Source organism: Dermacentor variabilis, chromosome 3 (assembly GCF_050947875.1).
Source record: "Dermacentor variabilis isolate Ectoservices chromosome 3, ASM5094787v1, whole genome shotgun sequence".
Classification (NCBI taxonomy): domain Eukaryota; kingdom Metazoa; phylum Arthropoda; class Arachnida; order Ixodida; family Ixodidae; genus Dermacentor; species Dermacentor variabilis.
In genome coordinates, this window is record NC_134570.1 from 29,732,011 (window position 1) to 29,752,752 (window position 20,742).

The following is a 20,742-nucleotide window of genomic DNA, read 5'->3' on the forward strand; positions in this document are numbered from 1 at the left end:
ATCAACAACGTTCACTTAATCAACAAACATGGCGCTCGAGGCATCAAGGCAAAATTTGGTTTTAAGCTATTGGTAAGGTTGCGCAAGCGAATAAACGACTGCTGTCGCAGATCGCAGTGCCATCTATAACGACGTAACGGTCGTACCGGCGGTTGCAAGCACGTGTCTGAATTTACGCTGCCAGATAAACCAGATAAACCACTTGTTGCCTGTTCCCTTAGCTACGACGACGCATCATTGCAGTCTAAAGGCGAGGACCTGCAACTTCCGACGTAAGTGAACGATGGTTCTTTATTTTCCCCTAGTAACTTCCTATATAACCCACCGCATCAATTTTTTCCAGCAGATTTCACGAAGTTTGCATTGGGGCACAATGTAAACAAACTAATTCAGCTGATTGTAGAGCGTTAAATAGCTATGATCGGCGCATATTCCCCTTCGTTGGTGCTGCGAGAGGAAATGTTGACGCACCTAGCACCGTACTTTTCCTGCAGGCTCTCGTGGGAAAGGGCGACATGTCGGAACGAACGTTAATAATAGACACCGATGTGGGCGTGGACGATGCTCTGGCCATCATTTTGGCCCTCGCCAACCCCGCCAAGTGCAAGGTCCTGGCGATCACTTGTGTGGCCGGCAACGTGGAACTCTCCAGGGTGTACACCAACGTCCTTCGGATTCTCAACCACTGCAAACAATTACAGGTTCGTGAACATACTGGTGCCGCGGCAAACGCAGTACCAGCTTACTTGTCGCTGCTTCCCAATTTTAGGCGCTCAAGTGCAGAGTTTCCAACTAAAATAGTCGTTTTCGCTCTTTATTGGTTTTGTGGCCATCCAGAGAATTAGACCCGATACTTTCTTTTTTTTTACCCGAAAAATCAAAGACTTAAAAACACTCGGTGATCAATCTGCGATCGAAAACTAGCAGAAAGGAACGCGAGAGCGCTTTCTTTTCTTCAGTACACAGTACGGCTTATTGCACGTAGTGAGATGGCACCGGCTCAACCTCACTTTTTAGATGCCAACACTCCGAACTTTTTCTGTTACCTCCCTGGTTGAAACACTAATGCAAACACACTAAATGCCTAAAGGCAAGCTGAAAGGGGACACTTTCGTAAAGGAGTAAAGCACAGCATTTCAGTTTTTCATGTGTAATTATTATCTATTCTATAATATCCTACAAAAGCATAACACGTATTTGTGACCACAAGTTAATCTATTCCTTCAATCTAAGGTTGTAAACTGTTCTATAGCACTGTTTTCTTTTTTTCAGTTAGTGTGATTTTGATGCCTTTTTTGTCTCATGTGAGCATACTTGTTACACAGGGAGAAATATATATTTTTTAATGTTTCTTTTACTTTCTTGTTTATTGTTATTCCTTGAAATAAAAAAGAATTATGGGGTTTTATGTACCCCTCAAAATAGCGAACAGACATTTTGCTTCATTGTCTTCCTTGTAGATACCAGTCTACCATGGTTGCAATCGGCCACTGGTTCAGAAAGCCATGCACTGCACTGTGTACCATGGACAAGATGGCCTTGGTGGTGCCTCAGAAAAGTTCCCACTTCCCACCGATGACCTGGAGCCTCCAAAGGAACACGCTTCAGTCGCCATGGTCAACTTGGTGCAAAAGCACCCAGGCGCCTTGACACTCGTGGCCTTAGGTCCCCTCACCAACGTGGCTCTTGCCCAGCGACTTGACTCCACATTCCTCAGCAACATTAAAGAGCTGGTCATCATGGGCGGAACATATGAAGGTCAGAACAGTCGCAAAATGAAGAGAGAAACAACGTCAATGGAAACAATTGTGTTTCTCGTTCCATTTTCGTTTTCTCTGCAATCACTTGTCGGAGTAATGGCCCAAGGCTAGTTGGGCAAATCGATCTAGACATAAGATGGGGACAAGCTCTGCTGCTACGACTACAGCAACAAATTAAAGACTTACTACTTTGCTTGCTGTACATGTAAAATCAGGGGCAATTTTTTTTATCAATCTCCAAAGCATTGGCACTGACAGCTTACGTAGGTCAGAAAAAAAGCTACTCGCGGTTCATCCACTATTTATTGGTTTGACTTGGTGACTAAGTGTCATTAAAATGGCACATTTTGGCAATGCTTCGTGCAACTTTTTCATCTCAGCAGTCATCTTTGCAGACTTCTTTGTTGTCTCCGTGCCTCAATTGAAAATGCAATTGGTTACATTTTGAGAAAAGAGATGCTTACTAGTAATGTTTCATAGATTGGATTGGGCACTGCTGCTGGTTTTCTGTATCATATACAAAGAACCACTAGTGTTCAAGATGTGAGGTTACATTGGCGGGATGGTCTGGTGGTTGTCATGCTCCCTCCCCTGTCATGCAGTGGACCCAGTATAAAATCCTGATTAGAGATTGCTTTTATTCCTTTGCTTTCAGCCTGTGGCTGATGTCAGTAACATTCAACATCTTAAGGCTTCGTGTCAGGCAAGAGTCCAAACAGCCTTTGCTGTAAAACAAAATGTCCGCAGCGTCAACCTATTTTTTATGGTGTTCCGTTATTGTGTATAAAGGCATTGATTTGATTTCCAGTAGCAGCTGATAACTTTTGATTGGGGTAGGTGCGAGGAAGTTTGTGCAGTTAGGTTTAAATGCATGTTAAAAACAACCTGGTGGCAAACTATACACCAATGCACTCTTCTGCTCATCTAAGGCCATGTCAAAGGCCATGGGTAGCATTCGCATGTACAACAAAAAACATTGTTTTTTTCTTTTTCTTTTTTGATAGGGGGTAATTGTTTATTTTTCTTACATGTTCATTCAAGCTATGAGTAAGAAGCTATGCCACAAATGATGTGGGCCGTGTTAACACTGTGTGAGGTGTGCAGGCTGTAGCCTCTAACGTGTGTCGCGTATCACAATACTGTAAACTTGCCTTTGCTGAGGCATTATCTTGTCAGAACCAAAGGGAAAACAGGCCGCGATCATTCCAGACATTTCCAGCAAAGCTTCCCACAATGAAGACTTTTTTTAATTTTAGCTAAGCACATTTTCAGTGTTTAGAAGTACACTCCACTCAGCATTTGTTTTTGGCAATGCCATATAACAACATTTGCCTGGATTGGTCACCAAAAGATGTTGCATTACTACTCATAAAAAAAAAAAGGAACAAGAAAGCTCATGCTTTTCAACAATTTAAATAGGCTGTTCAAACATGGCACAAGTAATTTTATTGTTATGAGCTCTTGCTATCATTGATCAGTCTAAATACATCTGTCGTGCCGAATTGTCTTTAGACAAACTTGGACTTCCATAATCTTTCCTACATGCAGGCACAAAACCATATCGGTAAACGGTCATGCTATTCCAAAAAAGCTAGCATGAGTGTTACGCTTTTTGTTCTTTTACAGGTAGAGGAAATGAGACACCCACCGGAGAGTACAACTTCACCTGTGACCCTGAAGCTGCTAGTGTTGTTCTCAGTGAGGCTGAATGCAAGACAAGGATTGTGACCTACGAACCTTGCCAGGAGCATGTATTGGACTGGGTGAGCTGATACTGTGCACATTTTGTTACCGGGGCCCATATTGACCAAAAAGTCTTATGACAGAACTGTTTGTAAGGGCAAGTGCCAGCCAGTCATGATGTTGAGCATATGATTAGCGAGGGTGGCCAGCAATGGCAAACAGCTCTTACGGACCTTTGTGAATCCAACTCCAGGTCTCTAACCACCAAGATATTTTGCCAAGTTTTTGTTTTTCTGACATGGTGATACCATTATTGAAGTAGTAACTTAGCGCGATAAAAACCACGGAGACAAGAAAGGTGCACAAAGACAAGCTTGTCTCTGTGGTTTTTGTTGCGTGAAGTTGCCACTTCAATTATGGAAAACCAACTAGCCCAACAATCAATTCTTCCGGTGATACCATTGTTCCTCATAATAAGTGCAGCTTCTCGAATATTGTATATTAGTCCTAAATGAAGCAAAAGTTGTTAAACTAAAGCGTTATTACTGTGGCCTTGCCATGTGCGTTGCCTCTGCAGTTAACAGCAACAAAAGTGCACTGCAGGTTGGACTACTAAGCTGGAGTCTTTATGAGCTCCAAGTGTTTTTACTAGTGGTAGTAGCTTGGCTGTAGTACACAGGGCGTGAACCTAATGGTACATCTGGCTGGTATTTAAGTGGCAATTATGGCACAAGTGTGAGTTGAAACGCCACTTGCTCATCTGTGCTAACTTCCTTCAAAGAAGTCTAGCATACCTTTTTATTTCACTGAAAAAAAAATAAGTGATAATTAATTGTCTGGAATGCAAATCAGGTATTCCATAGCTTGATTGTGGTAATATAGGGTGGCTACTCAGTTGTGTGACATAAGGGCACAGCTCTGCACTTGAATGAGGAAAGCTACTACTACATGACCTTATTGGGGAGTAGGTTTTAAAGGGGGTCTAGAGAGAGTTATTAAATCCAAATAATATTGCTAATAAGAAATCAAGTTGTGCATTCCTAACGACGGCTTATACAAGGAAAGCGTTCACAGTTAGACAATACCTTATTGATAGACCATGCCAACGAAAAATGAATTTACAAGAAAAAATGAAAATGCATGAAAGTGTGCCCGAAGAGTGCTTCTGTGCACTAAAAGCTGTAATATGCATTCTGAGAGGGAAACGAAGAAGCAGCCAGTACTCGCAGGATAATATTGTACATTACGGTAGCAGGACTTATAATGTGCATGCACGAGTATGTTGAATGATTTGAACTTGGTTTGATTTGTCCTTGTGTATTGGTAATGTTACAGTAATACAGCTGGCTAATGCAATGTCTAGTATCATTTTCTTTGATATTATATGTGTAAATAAGTGTCGATGAGTAACAGGTTTAACAACAGCAGTTAATCACATTAGAAATTTCAGCTGATATCTTGGCCCTACCTTTACAAATTGTGTGCAGGAATAGCATGTTTGCCAACTGTAAACTTGTCCATGTATCACAGGACTGGTTTGAAAACTGGGTTGGCGGTCCATCGCCGACGGCACAGCTGGTGCGAGCCATGACTGAGGATCCAGCTCAGCGGCAACGAGAGGTGCTCCAGCGGCAAGGGTTCATGTCGTGCGACCTCATCGCCATGGCGGCGGTGATCGAACCTTCAGTTGTCACTTTCTGCGAACGTCACCCCGCATGGGTGGAGCTTCATGGCGCCACGACACGTGGAATGCTTGTTGTTGACCGAAGGTGAGAGTAAACTGAGTTCAGAAAAAATTTTTCGATGTCATTGCCCCTGCAATGCATGCCAGTAGCAGTAGTCCAGTGAGCAAGAGCAACTGTAATAAGAAGTGTATTGTGCTTATACAATGGCAAACCCACTTAGCTGTAGAGATCAAAAGGTAGGGTAGTGAGAATAGAAAGGTTCTACAATTACAGTGGGGTTGAGAAAATGCACCTCCTTCCAAGTTTACCTCTGACTTTCACTGGAAACATCCACAATGGCACTCTCTTCGCCATTCCCCATAATGTTCCAATGAACTAAAAGTACCTGCATACAGTGGAAAATCAGCAAGGACTGCTTGCTGTCATCATGGTGCTGGAAGGGCCACTGCACATGGGCTCTGAATGTGGTGAAATTGATCTATTACAGCAATTTTCTTGTGTTTAATTGTTCAGTGTGGAAAGTTGGAAGGAATACCACATCCTTCTGCTCTCTGCTGATCACTGGTGGTTTTGATTGCATGGTTTGTAACTGCAAAAGAGTCGCAACTCTCCCAGTTTTCTAAAGCAGTTTCGTGCAAGTTTGTCTGAGAAGTCATAAACGCTTATTATTTTTATGAGATGACAAGAATTGCAGTTTCCACACAACTTTTTTTTTTTGTTGCAATATACAAACAGTGGTAACATGCTTACTTACTAAGTAAGCACAGTGTGATGTATTGAAGTCCTGCTTGTTTTCATGGCCCATTGGATAATTTGGACATTACTTCAGGCACTGTGAAATTGAAATGATTGAGATCTTGCCATATGTAAGGTCTAGCTGTAAACAGTCTTTGTAACTCAGCGAAAGTGTTCTAAACTGAAAAATTATTTAGTCACCTTAATGACAACTTTGCCTTTTTGAAACCTTAGTGACCTTTTGTTGTGGTGCAACCAGCTGGTAAATTGCCCTGTTAAGATTTCTTAAAGGGGTCCTGAACCACCCATCTGGCTTAGCAGAAAAACACAGTCCGTGAATAGCATACACTTCTGTGAGCATCTCAGCCAAGTTTTGCAGTCGTGTATGGTGCGTGGAGCTGCGCGAAGTCACCTTTTTCTCAAATGCTCACTTTTCAACGGAAGCCTGCTCCTCACTCTTTTTTGGGTGCTTTATTTCGTAATATAGCCGATTCCCATACGCGGCTGCTATTGGTCAATAGCTCGCATGAATCAAGAAGGGTGCTTGGTTCAGTGCGCGTGTTCCAACTGTTACTGCATATATTTATTGGCACAGTTTAATGAACAGGACAAAGTAAGAAAATATCTGCTTTTGTATTTCGATAATAATTATGCACTTCTGGAATAAGCCGACTATCTGCAGCTGCCCTCCTAGGAATTAAGACTTTGGCCACCCTGCTTATAGGTGTCGTAGCCGTCGGCTCTCACTAATTTCAACTAGTTTTGGACATTCAGCTAGCTTATAACCACGCGAAACTTAAAGTCAGACCACATGCATGCTTGCCAGTGTGCGCTCACTCCTGTTTAGGTGCCTTGGCAGACTTCACTTCGTATTGACTATTTGTATTGCTTCAAAATGTACAAGTTTGATGTGGCTACTGTCCATCGGTCAAGCTGTTGCAGCACAAAGCCATTCCACACCACATAGCCTGGCCAGACTGGAGCATATGAGCACGAGCGGGCACTCAAGCTCTGTTGTGCACAAAGCAAAAGCGGCACGTACACACTGCATTTGCATGTAGCTGTAGTCTGCTACATAGCATAGATACCACGGCCACCATGGAGTGCCGCAATGAGTCCGCTGGCTGAGCGTACTGCAGCTCGCTGCAGCTCGCGTTTGGCGCGTCGTAGGCTGGCTAAAATCAGAAATAGTGGTGTCTACGTGAATATCCAAAATCAAATTTGAACTGCACGCCACAGTGGCATTCAGTATGCAGGGCACTGTGGGCATAACCCGCACCGCCGTAGCCTCCACAGTGCAAGTCATTGTAGAAAGAACGGAAGCACTGCTAACAGAATGTTTGATTGCCAATAACTCCACTTCTGCTGAAAGCATTGAAGTACTTTTCGCAGCAAAGTATTTCTGAAATAGTATAATTTGACTTCAGATGCATTTCTCGACTTCTATAAAAAGTGGTTCGGGGCCCCTAAGGGGGCTTTGGTTTCGTTCAATGCCTCGCCACCATTGGATATATGCACCTCTATTTATCGCTACTACTAAAGACATACCGAAGAGCTTATTGGCGAGTTATCTGGGTGCATCAACTTTTCTTGGCAAAGCACAATCTTGACATATGATAACCTAGAAGGGTTCGGGTGCGAGCTAGTTGGTACGGATCATTCATATTTAAAACAGCGCAAATAACACGGACAAGGGAGGACACAGGATGAGCGCTGGACAGGAGCGCAGGACACAGGCAGCGCTCGTCCTGTGTCCTCCCTTGTCCGTGTTATTTGCGCTGTTTTAAATATATATAACCATTTTAGAAAATCGTGAGTTGTTTTCACTTCTCGAATTTTGGCCATAGCCTCAACACTTAGAAGGAAACTTAAAGTTTATAGCTTAAGAAATAATAAGGAAGACTCCTAGGAACGCTTTGAACATTAAAAAACAAATTTCAATTAAGTCATCATCATCACTTAGCAACTTTCTTTCCTAAAGGAAAGTGCAGTGTTCTGGCCCACCGCATGATGGCGTAACGTGGTTGTTAAACCTCAGAACTATATGTAAGAGCCCTGCTATAGAGCAGTTAGTGTGTTTGAGGTGTTGGAGTGCACATTCAGGAATGCAACAACTATGTCGGTGCATGTCAAACTGAATTACCATAGTGTTCTCGCAAGACTTTTTCTGCCTGAAAGGAATTGGCTTGTGTTTCCTTTCTAATTCTCCTTAACACTTGCAGGCCAAGCATTAAATGGCACCACGGAAAGCCCCCTCATGTGGAATTCCTGCTCCGCTTCAACATGGAAGGCCTCAAGAAATTGTACTCGCGAATGCTTAACTGAGGAAACACTGCCGGTGAGTTGGCATCATTTGCGGCGGCAGTTGAACTTTGTGTCATAATAGCGAGATTTGTTAGCAAGTATCTGAAGTCACATTTTTTTATCCACATAAGGCTGAGTGCCACTCTGGGTGTGCGAGCCTGAAATACAACATGCATCCTGCACTGTTTGCATTTCTTGTAGTTGTGCACACCTTTGACTCTTTCTTGTTTGTTCTTTTTCCCAGCACCACCACTGCACAGCAAGGCCTACCAAAATGAACTTGCAAGGTTACAATCAGCAAGGCCTACCAAAATGAACTTACAAGGTTACATGCAACCAACTCGACGTGATTTTCAAAGGATCACTCCGCAAGTGTTTTAACCACCATCACCTGCCGCGACATATCGCCATTTGTGTTTTTATGATTGCATACAGGGAATCGCGCTTGTTAGCGTTAATGCTATTGTGTTTCGCTTTTAAGAATGTCAGTCTTTTTTTTTTTTTCTTTCTTTTTGTCGTCCTGTTCGCTGCCTTTTCTATGTGCGGAACTCCCATTTACCGATACTAAGACATTGTACAGTGTCGAAGATGGGAAACTTGGTATTTCAAAGTCACATTATACATTTCCAACGTTCTTTGCCAAGATATATATAATGTAGTCATTCAAAGAATACAAAACAAAATAGCTGGCTTCATGCCTGGTAACTGTAATCTTTCTTCTCTTTCTTGCCATGCTGACGTTTGGTTCTGCATTCAGACTGTTTCAGTGCCATATTAATTCTGCAATATTGTCATGTATTCATTTAGTCATCAGAATAATGTTCAGTTCTGCATAATTCGGATGGACAGTGGAGCTGGCCTTCACATCATAAAAAAAGATGGCCTAACTCGTGCTCGAGAGTAAGCATGAAACCTTAATTGTGTGATTAATGGGCTTTAACGTTGCAAATATTAGTAAAGGGATTATGAGACAGTAGCAGAAGGCTCCAGATTGAGTTTGACCACCTGGGTTTCTTTAATGTGCATCTAGATCTAAGCAGACAAGTGCTTTTCCATTTCTCCCCTTATCAAAATAACTACAGTTGCAGTGGCCAAAAATCCAACCTGCAACCACATACTCAACAGCAGAAAGCTTATTTCCAGTCTAATTAAATGTAAACAATCTGAAAAAAAAAAAGAAAACTGCTGTAAAAAGTGTAATACCAAGTATGTTCATGTTTATGGAAAATTATCAGCATGTACACAAACGGCAAGTAAAAAGGTCATCACAACTGCAGCTTATGACTATCTTTGCACGCACAGGGAACTTTGGCTGGTTGTGTACTTATCCAAGGCTGAATATCTTTCAGCTTATAAAAGAAAGAAAAAGGAATACCAGAAGGGCAAAAAGGCAAGCAAAAGTGGTCTATAGCCTTCAGTACAGTTGTGTTGGTCATATGTTTTGACCAACAAATGTCTGCACAACTAAGCAGCATGCATAATATAGCTGTAAGCAAAAGGTCATCACAATTTTCGTGCGCTACAATGATATGATGCACAGGGTTTTGTGGTGCGAAGGCCAGTAAAGGCCAAAGAACACCAGGTGTGCACTACAGTGACAGTATTAACACAAGGAACACAATTAAGGCTTGTGACCGTACACTAACTGCATGAAGAAAGTATTGTTGGTTAATGCAGTGTAATGCTGAGCTCATTTTACTCAAAGGGAGATTAGACGAAGTTGTGGAAGTCACAATATAAGGCTTGCTTAGTTAGTAGGTTGTTGCAAGTTGTAATATAATACTTTAAATATACTCTTTTAAAGCTGGACTGCAGACCATGAGGGCTGCCATTCTGCGACGCTCTGGACTAAATCTAGCAAAAGTTGGAGGACAACTAATAATGCAAAAGGATAGAAAGTTGGGCGAGTTGGTACAGTAACATGATCTTAAATTGTAGCACGAAGTGACACAGACAGAGACTAGAAGCAGACAGGACAACTAATAACCTTTAATATAAGCTAGACTGTGCAGCAATTATAGAAGCATGAAGTGATGGTTTTAACATTAATAGGCAGGAAGACTGCAGTATGGAGTAGAGCTAACTGGCATAGCTGATATCCTAGTTGAGGAGCAAGAAGTAAAGTTGGGCAGGTCATGTAATGGCATCAAGCTTATAATTAACTGGTGGTCTGCTAGACAACAAAATGGACTCCAAAGAAAGGGAAGCAGCAGTCAAAGACGGCTCAGGGCTAGGTGGTGTAATGAGGTTAGTAAATTCGTGGATATGAGGATGGAGTCAGCTAGCACAAAAAAGGTTTAATCTGTTATTGATAGGAGAAGCCTTCATCCTGCAATGGGCATAAAACAGGCTAATGATCACAATGAAATTTAAGCAGATGAGCATTTTCGCAAGTCCTTCCTTCAGCAGAACATGGCTACTCCAATTTCAAGAAATGTGGAATGAAAGGTTGTGCATACTGCGTGCGATGTGGGGACGTATGTGTATGACTAAAGAGTTCAATAAGAGATGTAGTGGATTGAGTGTGATTATAAGCAGTTGGATCTGAAATTACTTTGACAAAAGCAGTTTGTTTTAAAAATCTCAAACATTTGGACATCAGCACGTAAAAGCACTTCGTAATTACATCTTTGAGATAAGCACGCAACAGGTCACAGTATTGGATGGAAAACTGGGCGTGTTGGTTTAGCATCTTCATAGGTGAAAGGTGCGTAGACGATACGCATAAGATCACCACCACCAAAAGAGCTGCTCTACTTGAACACTTGAACTGTGACAGTGTTCCGTGTATAAATAGTGCCAGTTTCTTATCTCTCTTATGTGTGTCGTCTGCGTGCCTTTCACCTCTGAGGTCACAGTAAGCATGCCGCAGGTCACAGGGGGTAGCGATGTGCACATTCACTATTGTGCACACTAAGCAGCTGCTTGCATATAAAATAAAGCTGCTTGCATATACATAAATGTCTCTATTACATATTTTGTTGCCGTGCGTGCACCCCTAAGGGCAAGTGCTTAGCACCTTCAAATATTTTACAGCACTAGCTGTTTTAGGCACTTGAAGATTTGCATTTGTGGTATTGCCATTGCTTGAGTATGAAAGCAGCCTGACTTGTAGTCTTAACTTCTGTGTATTAGTAAGGGTAGTGGGATGAAAGGCTAACGAGAAGAAGTGCATTGACAGTGCTGCAAATCTTTTGTATTTCCAACATTTCTTGAAAGAATTATAATTAAATTCTGGGGTTTGACATGCCAAAACCACAATCTGATTATTAGGCACGCCTTAGTGGGGGTACTACTCCGAACTAATAGTGGCATTCTGGGGGTTCTTTAATGTGCGCCTAAATCTAAGCACGCAAGCATTTTTGCATTTCACCCCCATCACAACGTGGCCGCCAGGACCTAGATAACCTGTGACCGAGCTCGGCAATGCAGTGCCAAAGCCAATGTGCTGCCGTGGCTGGTATTTCTTGAATGATCTTGATACCTGCAAAGCAGCTTGAGCACCGAGAGCAATAGTGCTAGTGGTGCATTAGGGAGCAGGCTGGATCTGGATAATGCAACAAATCTAGTATTCCGGTGCTATTCCTTCTCACGCTTCAACAGTGCAAGTGGAACTCCACCTACGTTATGACCAAGATAGCCGTTCATGAGCAGTGGCTGATAAGAAATCCTCACATTATTACAGCCCAGTAAAACGCCAGCTTAATTTAGCACATGTGCTGCACATGCACATAGAACTCCTTTTGTTCTTTGTGATTCAGTTTTGCATGTTGGCATCAAAGCATTTCTTTGGAGCAGTCAAGTAATTTAAATCCACAACTAGTTAACGTTATTACGAAATTTCCAGACCGTAATAAGCCGCTGACACTTTGTAGTATATTTAACTCACTGAATCTACTTTATAAGTGGCAAAACTCGCAATGCTTGATTATTCTTTTGTATTCTGACACATGAAGGCTTAACGTAAAAATTCATGAAGTCATCCAAATCTACAAGGATAACGCTTAGGCAAATGAACAGCTCCAGTGGCAGCGCACACGGGCACTAGTACAAGGTTTCCCTTTAAGTGTTGCAGGTATGAAACGCTGTGCCCGACTTAGGGCTGTGGTCCAGAGTCAGGGCAGCCGACTGGTTCTGGTTTATTGTTCAGGGCAAGCCTGGAGTGACGTGTTGGATAGGCATGGTACATGCAAAGCCAGAGTTCACATGGACAGTGATATGTTGATTGTTCACGCGTCACTCCAAATGCTTACTACAGCCAGCACTTCAAGGAATACAGAAATTTTTGTACTGCTCATGGTGTTGCTTTAGATGGTGCTAGCATAGCTTTTCACTTTACGTGAAAAAATGCACAGTTTTTCTTGTAGGTGTTCATTGTTTGAAAGCCAGCGAAGAGTCACACTGTTTGAAATATTGGGGGCCACAATTTACAGTCTCTCGAGTAGAGAAGGGAGGTGACTGAGAACTGCACTGGCTGGGTGTTTGGTCTGGCAATAATGGAGCTTGCAAATGCGAGCTTCTCATTGAAACAGTCCCAAGTTACTTGTTGATTTCCAAGCACTTTACTGTACAATGCAGGAAATGGGCTGAATGAAATGCTGTTACTCGAACACATGCCCAGTAAGCACACTCACTCGTTGCCCGTCACTAAGGCTCTCACTTATTACTGTGTGGTATTGCCATTTTTCTCAATTGTCTCCGGGCAGGAAACACTCATTACTTTTTTCTTTTCATATAGATATAGATTGATGAAGTCGTGCAGCTTCATCAATAGTTATGTTTCTGTACTCTATGCAACAGCTTCATTGAAAGGTGCACTAAATTCGAAGCAAGGCAAGCACATCGCCTCCAGTTTTATAGCTTCAGAAATGCATGCGCTAAGTGGCACGTTCACATCACCAATTTTTGTTGCCCTTTCAATCAGTTTGGTATTGCAGAGCAGGTAGACACCTTCTGCAGTGTGTCCCAAGGTGCCTTTCCTCGAACCTAGTGCCGTGTATCAGTCTTTGAATGTGCACCGACTAGTCCGAATTACCTACTTGTGAAAGCGCTCCTCACCAGGCCTAATTGAAAATTTTGGTTATATGCTCAAGGGGTCGTTCAGGGAGCAATCTACCGCAATAATTTCGAAAAGGGTTTCACTAGTAGTCGAGGTAGCAGTAAATGAAATGCTGTCAAGCAGTAATGCAAATAAGTAAGCTACCTTCCTTGCGCAAATGCCCTCTCCACTTGCCTCGAACAGTGTCTGCAAGCGACGTTTCTCTCCTGCCTTCTCCCACATTGGAGCCCAAGGCCCACCTCCTTTTTCATCACGACTCCTGCAGCTCTGGCGTTCTTTCTATCCTGTCCCTTCTTTTATTGCTGTGTGGCGCATTTCTAGGGGTGATGCTGCATTCTCTGCATTTCACAAAAATCCCAGAGATGTTCTTGCTACTGCTGGCTATTGGTGCTTTGTAGGCACCATTGTGTGTTACATAACTCGCTGCCCCAGTGGCTCCTTCAAGGAAAAGAGAATGTGGGCTTTTGTATGATTTTTCAACTGTTTTTCCAGTGCGCACCACTGCAATACTTTGCAGACACGACCGTCACTGTGTGATCTATGCATTGCAGTTGTATCGGTGCTCAAATCTGGTGAGCAATATTTACTGTTCTACATTAGTATTTTTACATTGTGCACTCATCGGAATGCAGCTGCTGCGGTTTAGAATTCAATCTGTGACTGCGTTTGTCCTCGTGCATGGCCAACAAGCTATGCACGCGGACAGACGAGAATTATTTGAATGTAGGTCGAGTCCTACTTTTAAGAGGCAACATAAAAATCTCAAGAAGACATACTTTTATTTTAGTGCATATTAATAAGTGAAGTTTGCAGCTCAGTGTCAAAAATAGGAGGGGAAGTGAATCTAGAAACTATGCGAAAACATATGGAAGTTACCAAGGGCCACGAAAATACTCTAGTTGAAATTTATGCCAAGTCTGCCTGGCTGCGCTTTTATCACTACAAAAAAAAAAAAGAAGAAAATTTTCTTTGATCCCGCTATCGCATTTGTAACCTATCCTCAGTCACAATCATAGATAGACCGCAAGACCTCTGGACAATTAACAAGAAAGTGTTGGCTAGTTGGTTATCTATTTTCACATAAGAGGGTGATGCACTGAGCTTATGTATCCTCTTTTTATATGCCTTTACGAAGAGCTTTACTCGTCTTTAGCGATGCTTCTGCTTGACTTTAAGCAAAGTTTGAAGAAAAAAAGGTTGACCTAATTTAAAAAAACTATTTTTTAGAAGCCAGCTACCACATGTAATAATCTATCAGGATAATGACGACACAGTGCTCAGGGAAAGTGGACAGCGAGTTGAATCATGTGTGGCATGAAAAAATTATTTACATGTGTGTACTGCGGCTGTAAGCGTTTGACTTCTACTGTTCAGTATAAAAGTACTTTTGAAATATGTATGCATATTATATACGAGTAGACTAACAGCTACAATGCTTTACTGGCATAGCCAGCATTCTGTGAACACTGTGTTCGACAAATGCCAATGCTATTCTTATGTGGATACTTTTGACATTGGTGACGGTCTGAGACTGCTTCATATGCTTGCCTGCTCTTGTAAAAGGAAGGCAGCAATTATTTTGATATCTTCTTTCAACCTTTATATTGTCTTTATTTACATGGCTTTGGTAAAGGTTGCATGTGCCAATAAAAACATTAGTAAAACTTTTGCCGGTTACCTCCTTTGTTGTCACTGAACTTTAATTGAAACAGCTCACACCCACAGAAAAAAAAAAATAAAGCATCAAAGGTAGCAGTATCTTTTGTTTTTTTCTAAGTCATAAATTCTAAACGTCTGGCTGAAACTAATGGAGACTAGCCTTCAATAGATGATGACAATATCCTATGTCATTTGTGGACAAATTTTGCACACTCTACAGGTAGTTTACAGACATCATAAAATGTTGGGTCCTTCAGAATAGTTAGCCATTTACATTACAGTCGGCATCAAAAGTCTGCAGGATGCATGTTCTGCAAGAACGCACGATTTCTGGCCAGTCTTTTTTTTCTTTTAGCTGTAAAACAGTGCAGCACTATGTTTCTGGCATACACTAGTGCAGGTAGCAAACGCCAATCCTGGGTTGTGTGACCGGGCTCATGAAACATTCGGTATGTCTCAGATACCGTGCCTTGTGAACTTTTAATGCCAACTGTACATAACCAAAAGAAGTTGCTTTTTAAATAAATTCAGGAATGCAAGGCAGTGCTGAAGTGATGACTGCATACTATTGCCTTCAACAGTTGAGATACTACATTAACTAGAAAAAAAAAAAAGACGCTACAGATACCATGCACTGTAGGAATTGGTGTAAGCGGAGCATTTATAAGCCAGCAAGACAAAATGGTGAATTTCGATAAGAGGCACACAGAAGACTTTGGCGACAAACGCGTCCCACAAGTGTTGGCCAAGGCGGCAAAAATGTCACTACTGTACATAACCAAAAGAAGTTGCTTTTTAAATAAATTCAGGAATGCAAGGCAGTACGAGCATCAGGCAGTGCTGAAATGATGACTGCATACCATTGCCATCGATAGTTGACATACTACATTTCCTAGAAAAAAAAAAAAGGAAACTGCAGATACCATGCACCATAAGAATTGCTGTTAGCGAAGCTTTTGTAAGCTAGCAAGATGAAATGGTGAATCTCGATAAGAGGCACGCAGAAGACTTTGGCAACAAACGCGTCCCGCAAGTGTTGGCCAAAGCGGTGAAAAAACTGCGACGTGGTACCAGCACCGATCATAACTTCTGAACCTTTGAGACACCACAAAATCCTTGTGTGAGAGTGCGTGGGTTTTATGGAAACTGGCACATGCTAGAAGAGGTGGCGCAAGCACCAATCATCTCAACGAGCTGCTTGGGGTTGGCACGAGGCAAGTATGCATGCAACAGTTGTAGGAACGCTGCTCCAGTCTGCTACATTCCGTTAAACCTACAATATCCATGCTACAAATGAGAGAAGCTGCTCCAAAGCTGCTCCAGAATGAGCCGCGCCGCGCAGTATCGGAAGTTACTGCAAAGAGGAGTTGTGATCAAAGCCATGTGGCAGTCACCACCTCCCTATGCAGAGTGCCGTCACATCTCCTCTAACATTCATAAAGCTACATGAGCTAAAAGGTTACTGGGCTAATCCAATCCAGTGTACACTTCTGCATGCTCACGGTTCACCATTAGACAACTGTATGAGCCATGTTTATGGGCTGTGCGTAGATGAAGTTCTGTTGGGGCCAGTAGTTCCGCTGTTGGTGTGTCCCATATACATACTTCATATCGACGGCGTGGCCGTGGTGATAGAGGTGTTCTTCAACCGACGACACACTTCACTCATTTTGCATAACGTCTGTATCATTCCACTCGGCAAGCTGAAACTTGCCCCCTTGCGTGTCATTAGCTACTTTGCTGTGCTGTGCTTTCTGTGTGTACTCATAACGCAGCACATTTGTAGCTAAGTCATTTTACTAGTTAGATGACTTTAGGACTAAAACGAAATTGCTCAAACGGCCATCCTGCATGCCACACGACTGTATTGCCGCGAGTTTTTTGTGCCTTTGTGTGGCTTGCTTTACCGCTGTAACTGCGCAGTATTTTGTTTAGATCGTGCACGTTGACTCAGTGCTGCTGCATGGCACTTGCAATTTGTTTGCAAGTGGGCGCATATGCAAATTATTTTCCTCGAGAATATTTGCAATGATGAACGCCGGTACTCTGAAACCATTTTTGACACACATGAATAGTGTCTGGCCAATAACCATTCAGAATCGTCATTGTTGACTGCTACAAAATCTGCTCCAATATGCTCTTGGCCATTCCCACCACTGATATGCAGCTGTGGCCTAACTGCTGGAGCATCGGGCTGTTGTGCTGAGAGACTGATGTTCAATCCCACCATCTAACATGTAATCCTTTTATTTTTTGTGAGCACACTATGCAGCAAAACAGCTGCCATAGGCATCTAAGTCCAACAGGGTTTGCTAAGAAAGCTTTGCTTTAAAATTGCCTGGTAGATAAAGCGCGCTGCTTGCATCTAACCTGATCTCACTCAAACACCATTTTGTACCTCATAATATGAACCTGCACAGCATGCCACAGGCAAGCCCAAGTTTGACACTAACCAGTCAATTGCATCACATATATGCAGTAGAAACACGTTGATACGTTCCGCCTAAGTATGTTTTCCCGGCGCCGACATTTGCAATCAGGAACACACAAAATGACCCAATATAGTTACATTCATTTTATCCCGGTTCATACGTTCCCAGGAAACAAAATTTTTCGGCATCAACGTTTAGTATGTCGCTAAACTGCAATCATACGATATGTGTTCCGATCGCTAAATTCCGTGTAAACAAGAAAATACGCAATGCACGTGCGATCGAGAACAGTATATGGTTGCCCAGCGCGACACTTTCACCGTAGTACTTGCTCGCCCACCCCACGTGGGAACGCCAGCTCACACTCAGTTTCTCATTTCAGTACTAGCAAATCTATCGATGCCAGCTATCACTGTCAACTTTATTGCGATAAGCATCTTCGCCTATCTGTTTCACAGCACATGGTGCCATTGGCTGTGTAGTGCACGCTCACAGTAGGCGATAACCGAAACTCGCCGTTGTTCCCTGCTGCACACTGCGATTGTATACGTTTTTCTGCCGCTAGATCCCATGTGAACAAGAAAAGGTGTGTGCGCGTGCGATTGAGAACATTACATTATAGCCACCCATATCGTGTGAAAACGACAGCGTGCACAATTTTTTATTTCGCTACCAGCAAATTGCGCGGGTCATCGCATTCCACATTCACAGCTATCGCCGCCAAGCCTATTGCGATAAGCATCTTCACTTATCTGTTTTACAGCGCATGGTGCGTAGCACCATTGGTATAGCATACTGCATGCTTTTAGTAGGCAATAATCCAAAGGCGCTGCTGTTCCCTGCTGCAGGCGGCGCTATGCAGGCATCGCGTTTCGCTTGGGCAGCATCCGGTGTCACCCACCAGCTCGATTTCGTCTCAGTTTTCCCATCGCCCTCTTTAAACACCACGCAATAGGGCAACAACAAAATGCATCTCGGGCAGCTGGAGCACCACCAGCTCGACGTGTATTGGCGTCTCACGCCGCGACGCTTCGCATTACGCAACACGTCAACAATAATCGAGTCTGTCAATTTTTTTTTTTTTTACTTTGGGTCGTATATTTTGCTGGTTAGTACGTTTTTCTCGCAGCATATTCCCAAGCGTATGAACGAAGTTCTACTGTACTGTGCTCTTCTGGCTGCTACTTAGAAGTTCTAATTACTTCACAACTGTAATACATCTTGGGCTGGTAGCTAAATTTCACTGTAAAAACAGAGAAACGCTAACATGCAAATTGACAGCTGCCTTCATACAAACAACAATTTTGCTCCAAAAGAGAAGTTTGCGCAAATTACCAATTTATTAATTGATGCAAGATAGAAGGCCGCAAGGTTCTAAACTTTTTTTTTTAATGTGACAGTTTAGCGACAGCGAGGTCAACACATGCTTGATAGGTTACTCATTACCTTAATGTATACATTATAACACAACCAATTTGGGGGGGACTCTATTGATATGTTTTCAACGGTATAAAATAGAACACAAATTCAGAGAAACACTTGGGGGTAGCATTATATCAGGCTAGATGAGCAGGTCACTTTCATTTTGAACTTTGTCCCTGTTTGTCTGACAATGAAACATGATCAAACTTCATGCCCTTGATATTTTCATTGAAGCCGTGCAAAATGTGTGAATGGTTTCTCCCAGCAACATGCAAGCTTATTCGAAAGTCAGAATGCCAATGTAACAGCACTGAAGCGAATAACCAAGCAGCGCAGATTATATCGCATGAAGGATAGACATCAAATGCGGTGTCTGCCACAATGTCGCTTGCAATTACCAGGATAATATGTGCTTGACATTTTTGAGTTTTGCTGAATAGTAACCAGCACCACCATTAAAGAGGCCTTGCAATACCTAATGAACATCGTAAACAAGCCTGCTTAAGTTTCCGACAACACTGTCATGAAATCTGCACCTATTATTGCTCCAGTACCCGCACCAGAAAGCATACAGGTCAGTCCAAAAGACTGCTTGCTTGCTGGCCGAGTTTACCTTACCAATGCCCCCCACCACTTTAGGTGAGTCTTTGTATGCAAGCTTAAACAAAATGGTCATTTGCTAGATTCCTTTAGACAGTGCTGCTACCTGGTGGCAGACATCCGACACCATATCACCAATACTGCAATTTTTTCTGACGCTCAATGGCAAAAAAAGAATAAAAATAATAAAAAGGAAGGGTCATGCAACACAATAGTGCTACATGTTTTGTATCTTCTACATAATGGCCAGAAATAGAAAGCACAGCCTTTTGCAAGACAGTTGAGGCCAGTCAGCCATTGTTGGCAATAGCCAGCTGGCCTTCACTTTTTTTTTGTGATAGGCTCTGCAGAGTGCTAAGAGAGGAAACGAAACAATCAGTGTCCAAACAATGATTCCTGCAGTCAAGCAAGGCTCAAACCTTGGTTTCTGCTACCAGCAACAGTAGTTATAAATAACCAGCCCTGTGGCACTTTCCCAATTTCAAGGGAAGGGCTAGAAAAGTTGCGCACGATGAATGCAAACACTGTTCCCTTTCATACTGGTGCACATGCCAGGTCCGTTCAGTTCATCTCGCGAATTGTGAACTGGTTCACACCATATCACTGGCTTGTTTAGAATAAGCTTGCCACCTTTAGCATGGAGCCTACGCTACCTCTCTTGGAAGTGCGAGGAGTGCTATCAATTCATTTCGCACAAAGTCTGCACTGAACGAAACAAATAGCAACATGCGGATTCCACCAAGATGCACTGCAGAAACAAATAACACAGTTCCTCTCTGGGACTAGTCCAGCACGTGCAAGCGATTTGACTGACTCTGCTGTAAACACACTGAAACCAATCCTGCCAGGCAATTTCTTGTGAACTGCTGTTTGCAACATCATTAGGTGTCCTAAAGATTGAGAATAGTTTCTTGTGGTACGCTTCCCTTTCACTGTGTGAGCCACAGCAAGTACTAGTCGTAGTAAAGGCAGGAGCAGCCATGTCATTCATCCGGGCACAATTGTGACTGTGTCATATGTACATCAGCAGTTCTCTTGAGCTTGAAAAGCGTGACACTGCCACTGCCAATGTGCATTGCAAGCTCTTCGGTATCACGAACCAGCACACCTCCAGACGCCCATCTTGGTGGCATCCCTGTCATACCCTGCAAAAGCAAGCACCACGAAATGAGTCACCTTCATTACACTCGAGTGTCAGCGAAAAAGTTATAATCATTAAAGGGACTGACAACCAATTCTTATGGTGCAGTACAAAGCTCACCCTCGTAGTGCTTACACCTGCAGCGGTTACTTCCAAAAGAGTGAGGATATTTTGTTAAGCAGAATTTTTAGATCTGAGCAGCGTCTAAAAAAGAAAAGAGCCCCTTCTCCGGCAACGCTGAGAAGCGAGAGCGGTGCCAATA

General features: G+C 42.7%; 2 protein-coding genes across 2 annotated transcripts in view; one reads left to right on the top strand and one right to left on the bottom strand.

Moving 5' to 3' along the window:
• On the top strand, positions 1-14,893 carry LOC142575348 (inosine-uridine preferring nucleoside hydrolase-like). The gene is made up of 7 exons (XM_075684631.1): positions 1-272; positions 495-701; positions 1,461-1,758; positions 3,387-3,523; positions 4,974-5,212; positions 8,086-8,201; positions 8,412-14,893. The coding sequence occupies exons 2-6, from the start codon at positions 516-518 to the stop codon at positions 8,186-8,188; spliced, it is 963 nt and encodes a 320-aa protein (XP_075540746.1). The 5' UTR covers positions 1-272; positions 495-515; the 3' UTR covers positions 8,189-8,201; positions 8,412-14,893.
• 128up (GTP-binding protein 128up) overlaps positions 13,484-20,742 on the bottom strand; it is a 21,275-nt gene continuing 14,016 nt past the window's right edge. The window contains exon 9 of the mRNA XM_075684630.1: positions 13,484-20,484. Within this exon, the coding sequence (XP_075540745.1) occupies positions 20,478-20,484 (7 nt within the window). The 3' untranslated portion in view covers positions 13,484-20,477. The remainder of the gene's footprint in view (positions 20,485-20,742) is intronic.

Coding starts and splice junctions, on each gene's coding strand:
- LOC142575348 (XM_075684631.1), top strand. CDS start 516: ATGTCGGAACGAACGTTAATAATAGACACCGATGTGGGCGTGGACGAT. Junction 3,524..4,973: donor AGGAGCATGTATTGGACTGG/GTGAGCTGATAC, acceptor CATGTATCACAG/GACTGGTTTGAAAACTGGGT. Junction 5,213..8,085: donor ATGCTTGTTGTTGACCGAAG/GTGAGAGTAAAC, acceptor TAACACTTGCAG/GCCAAGCATTAAATGGCACC.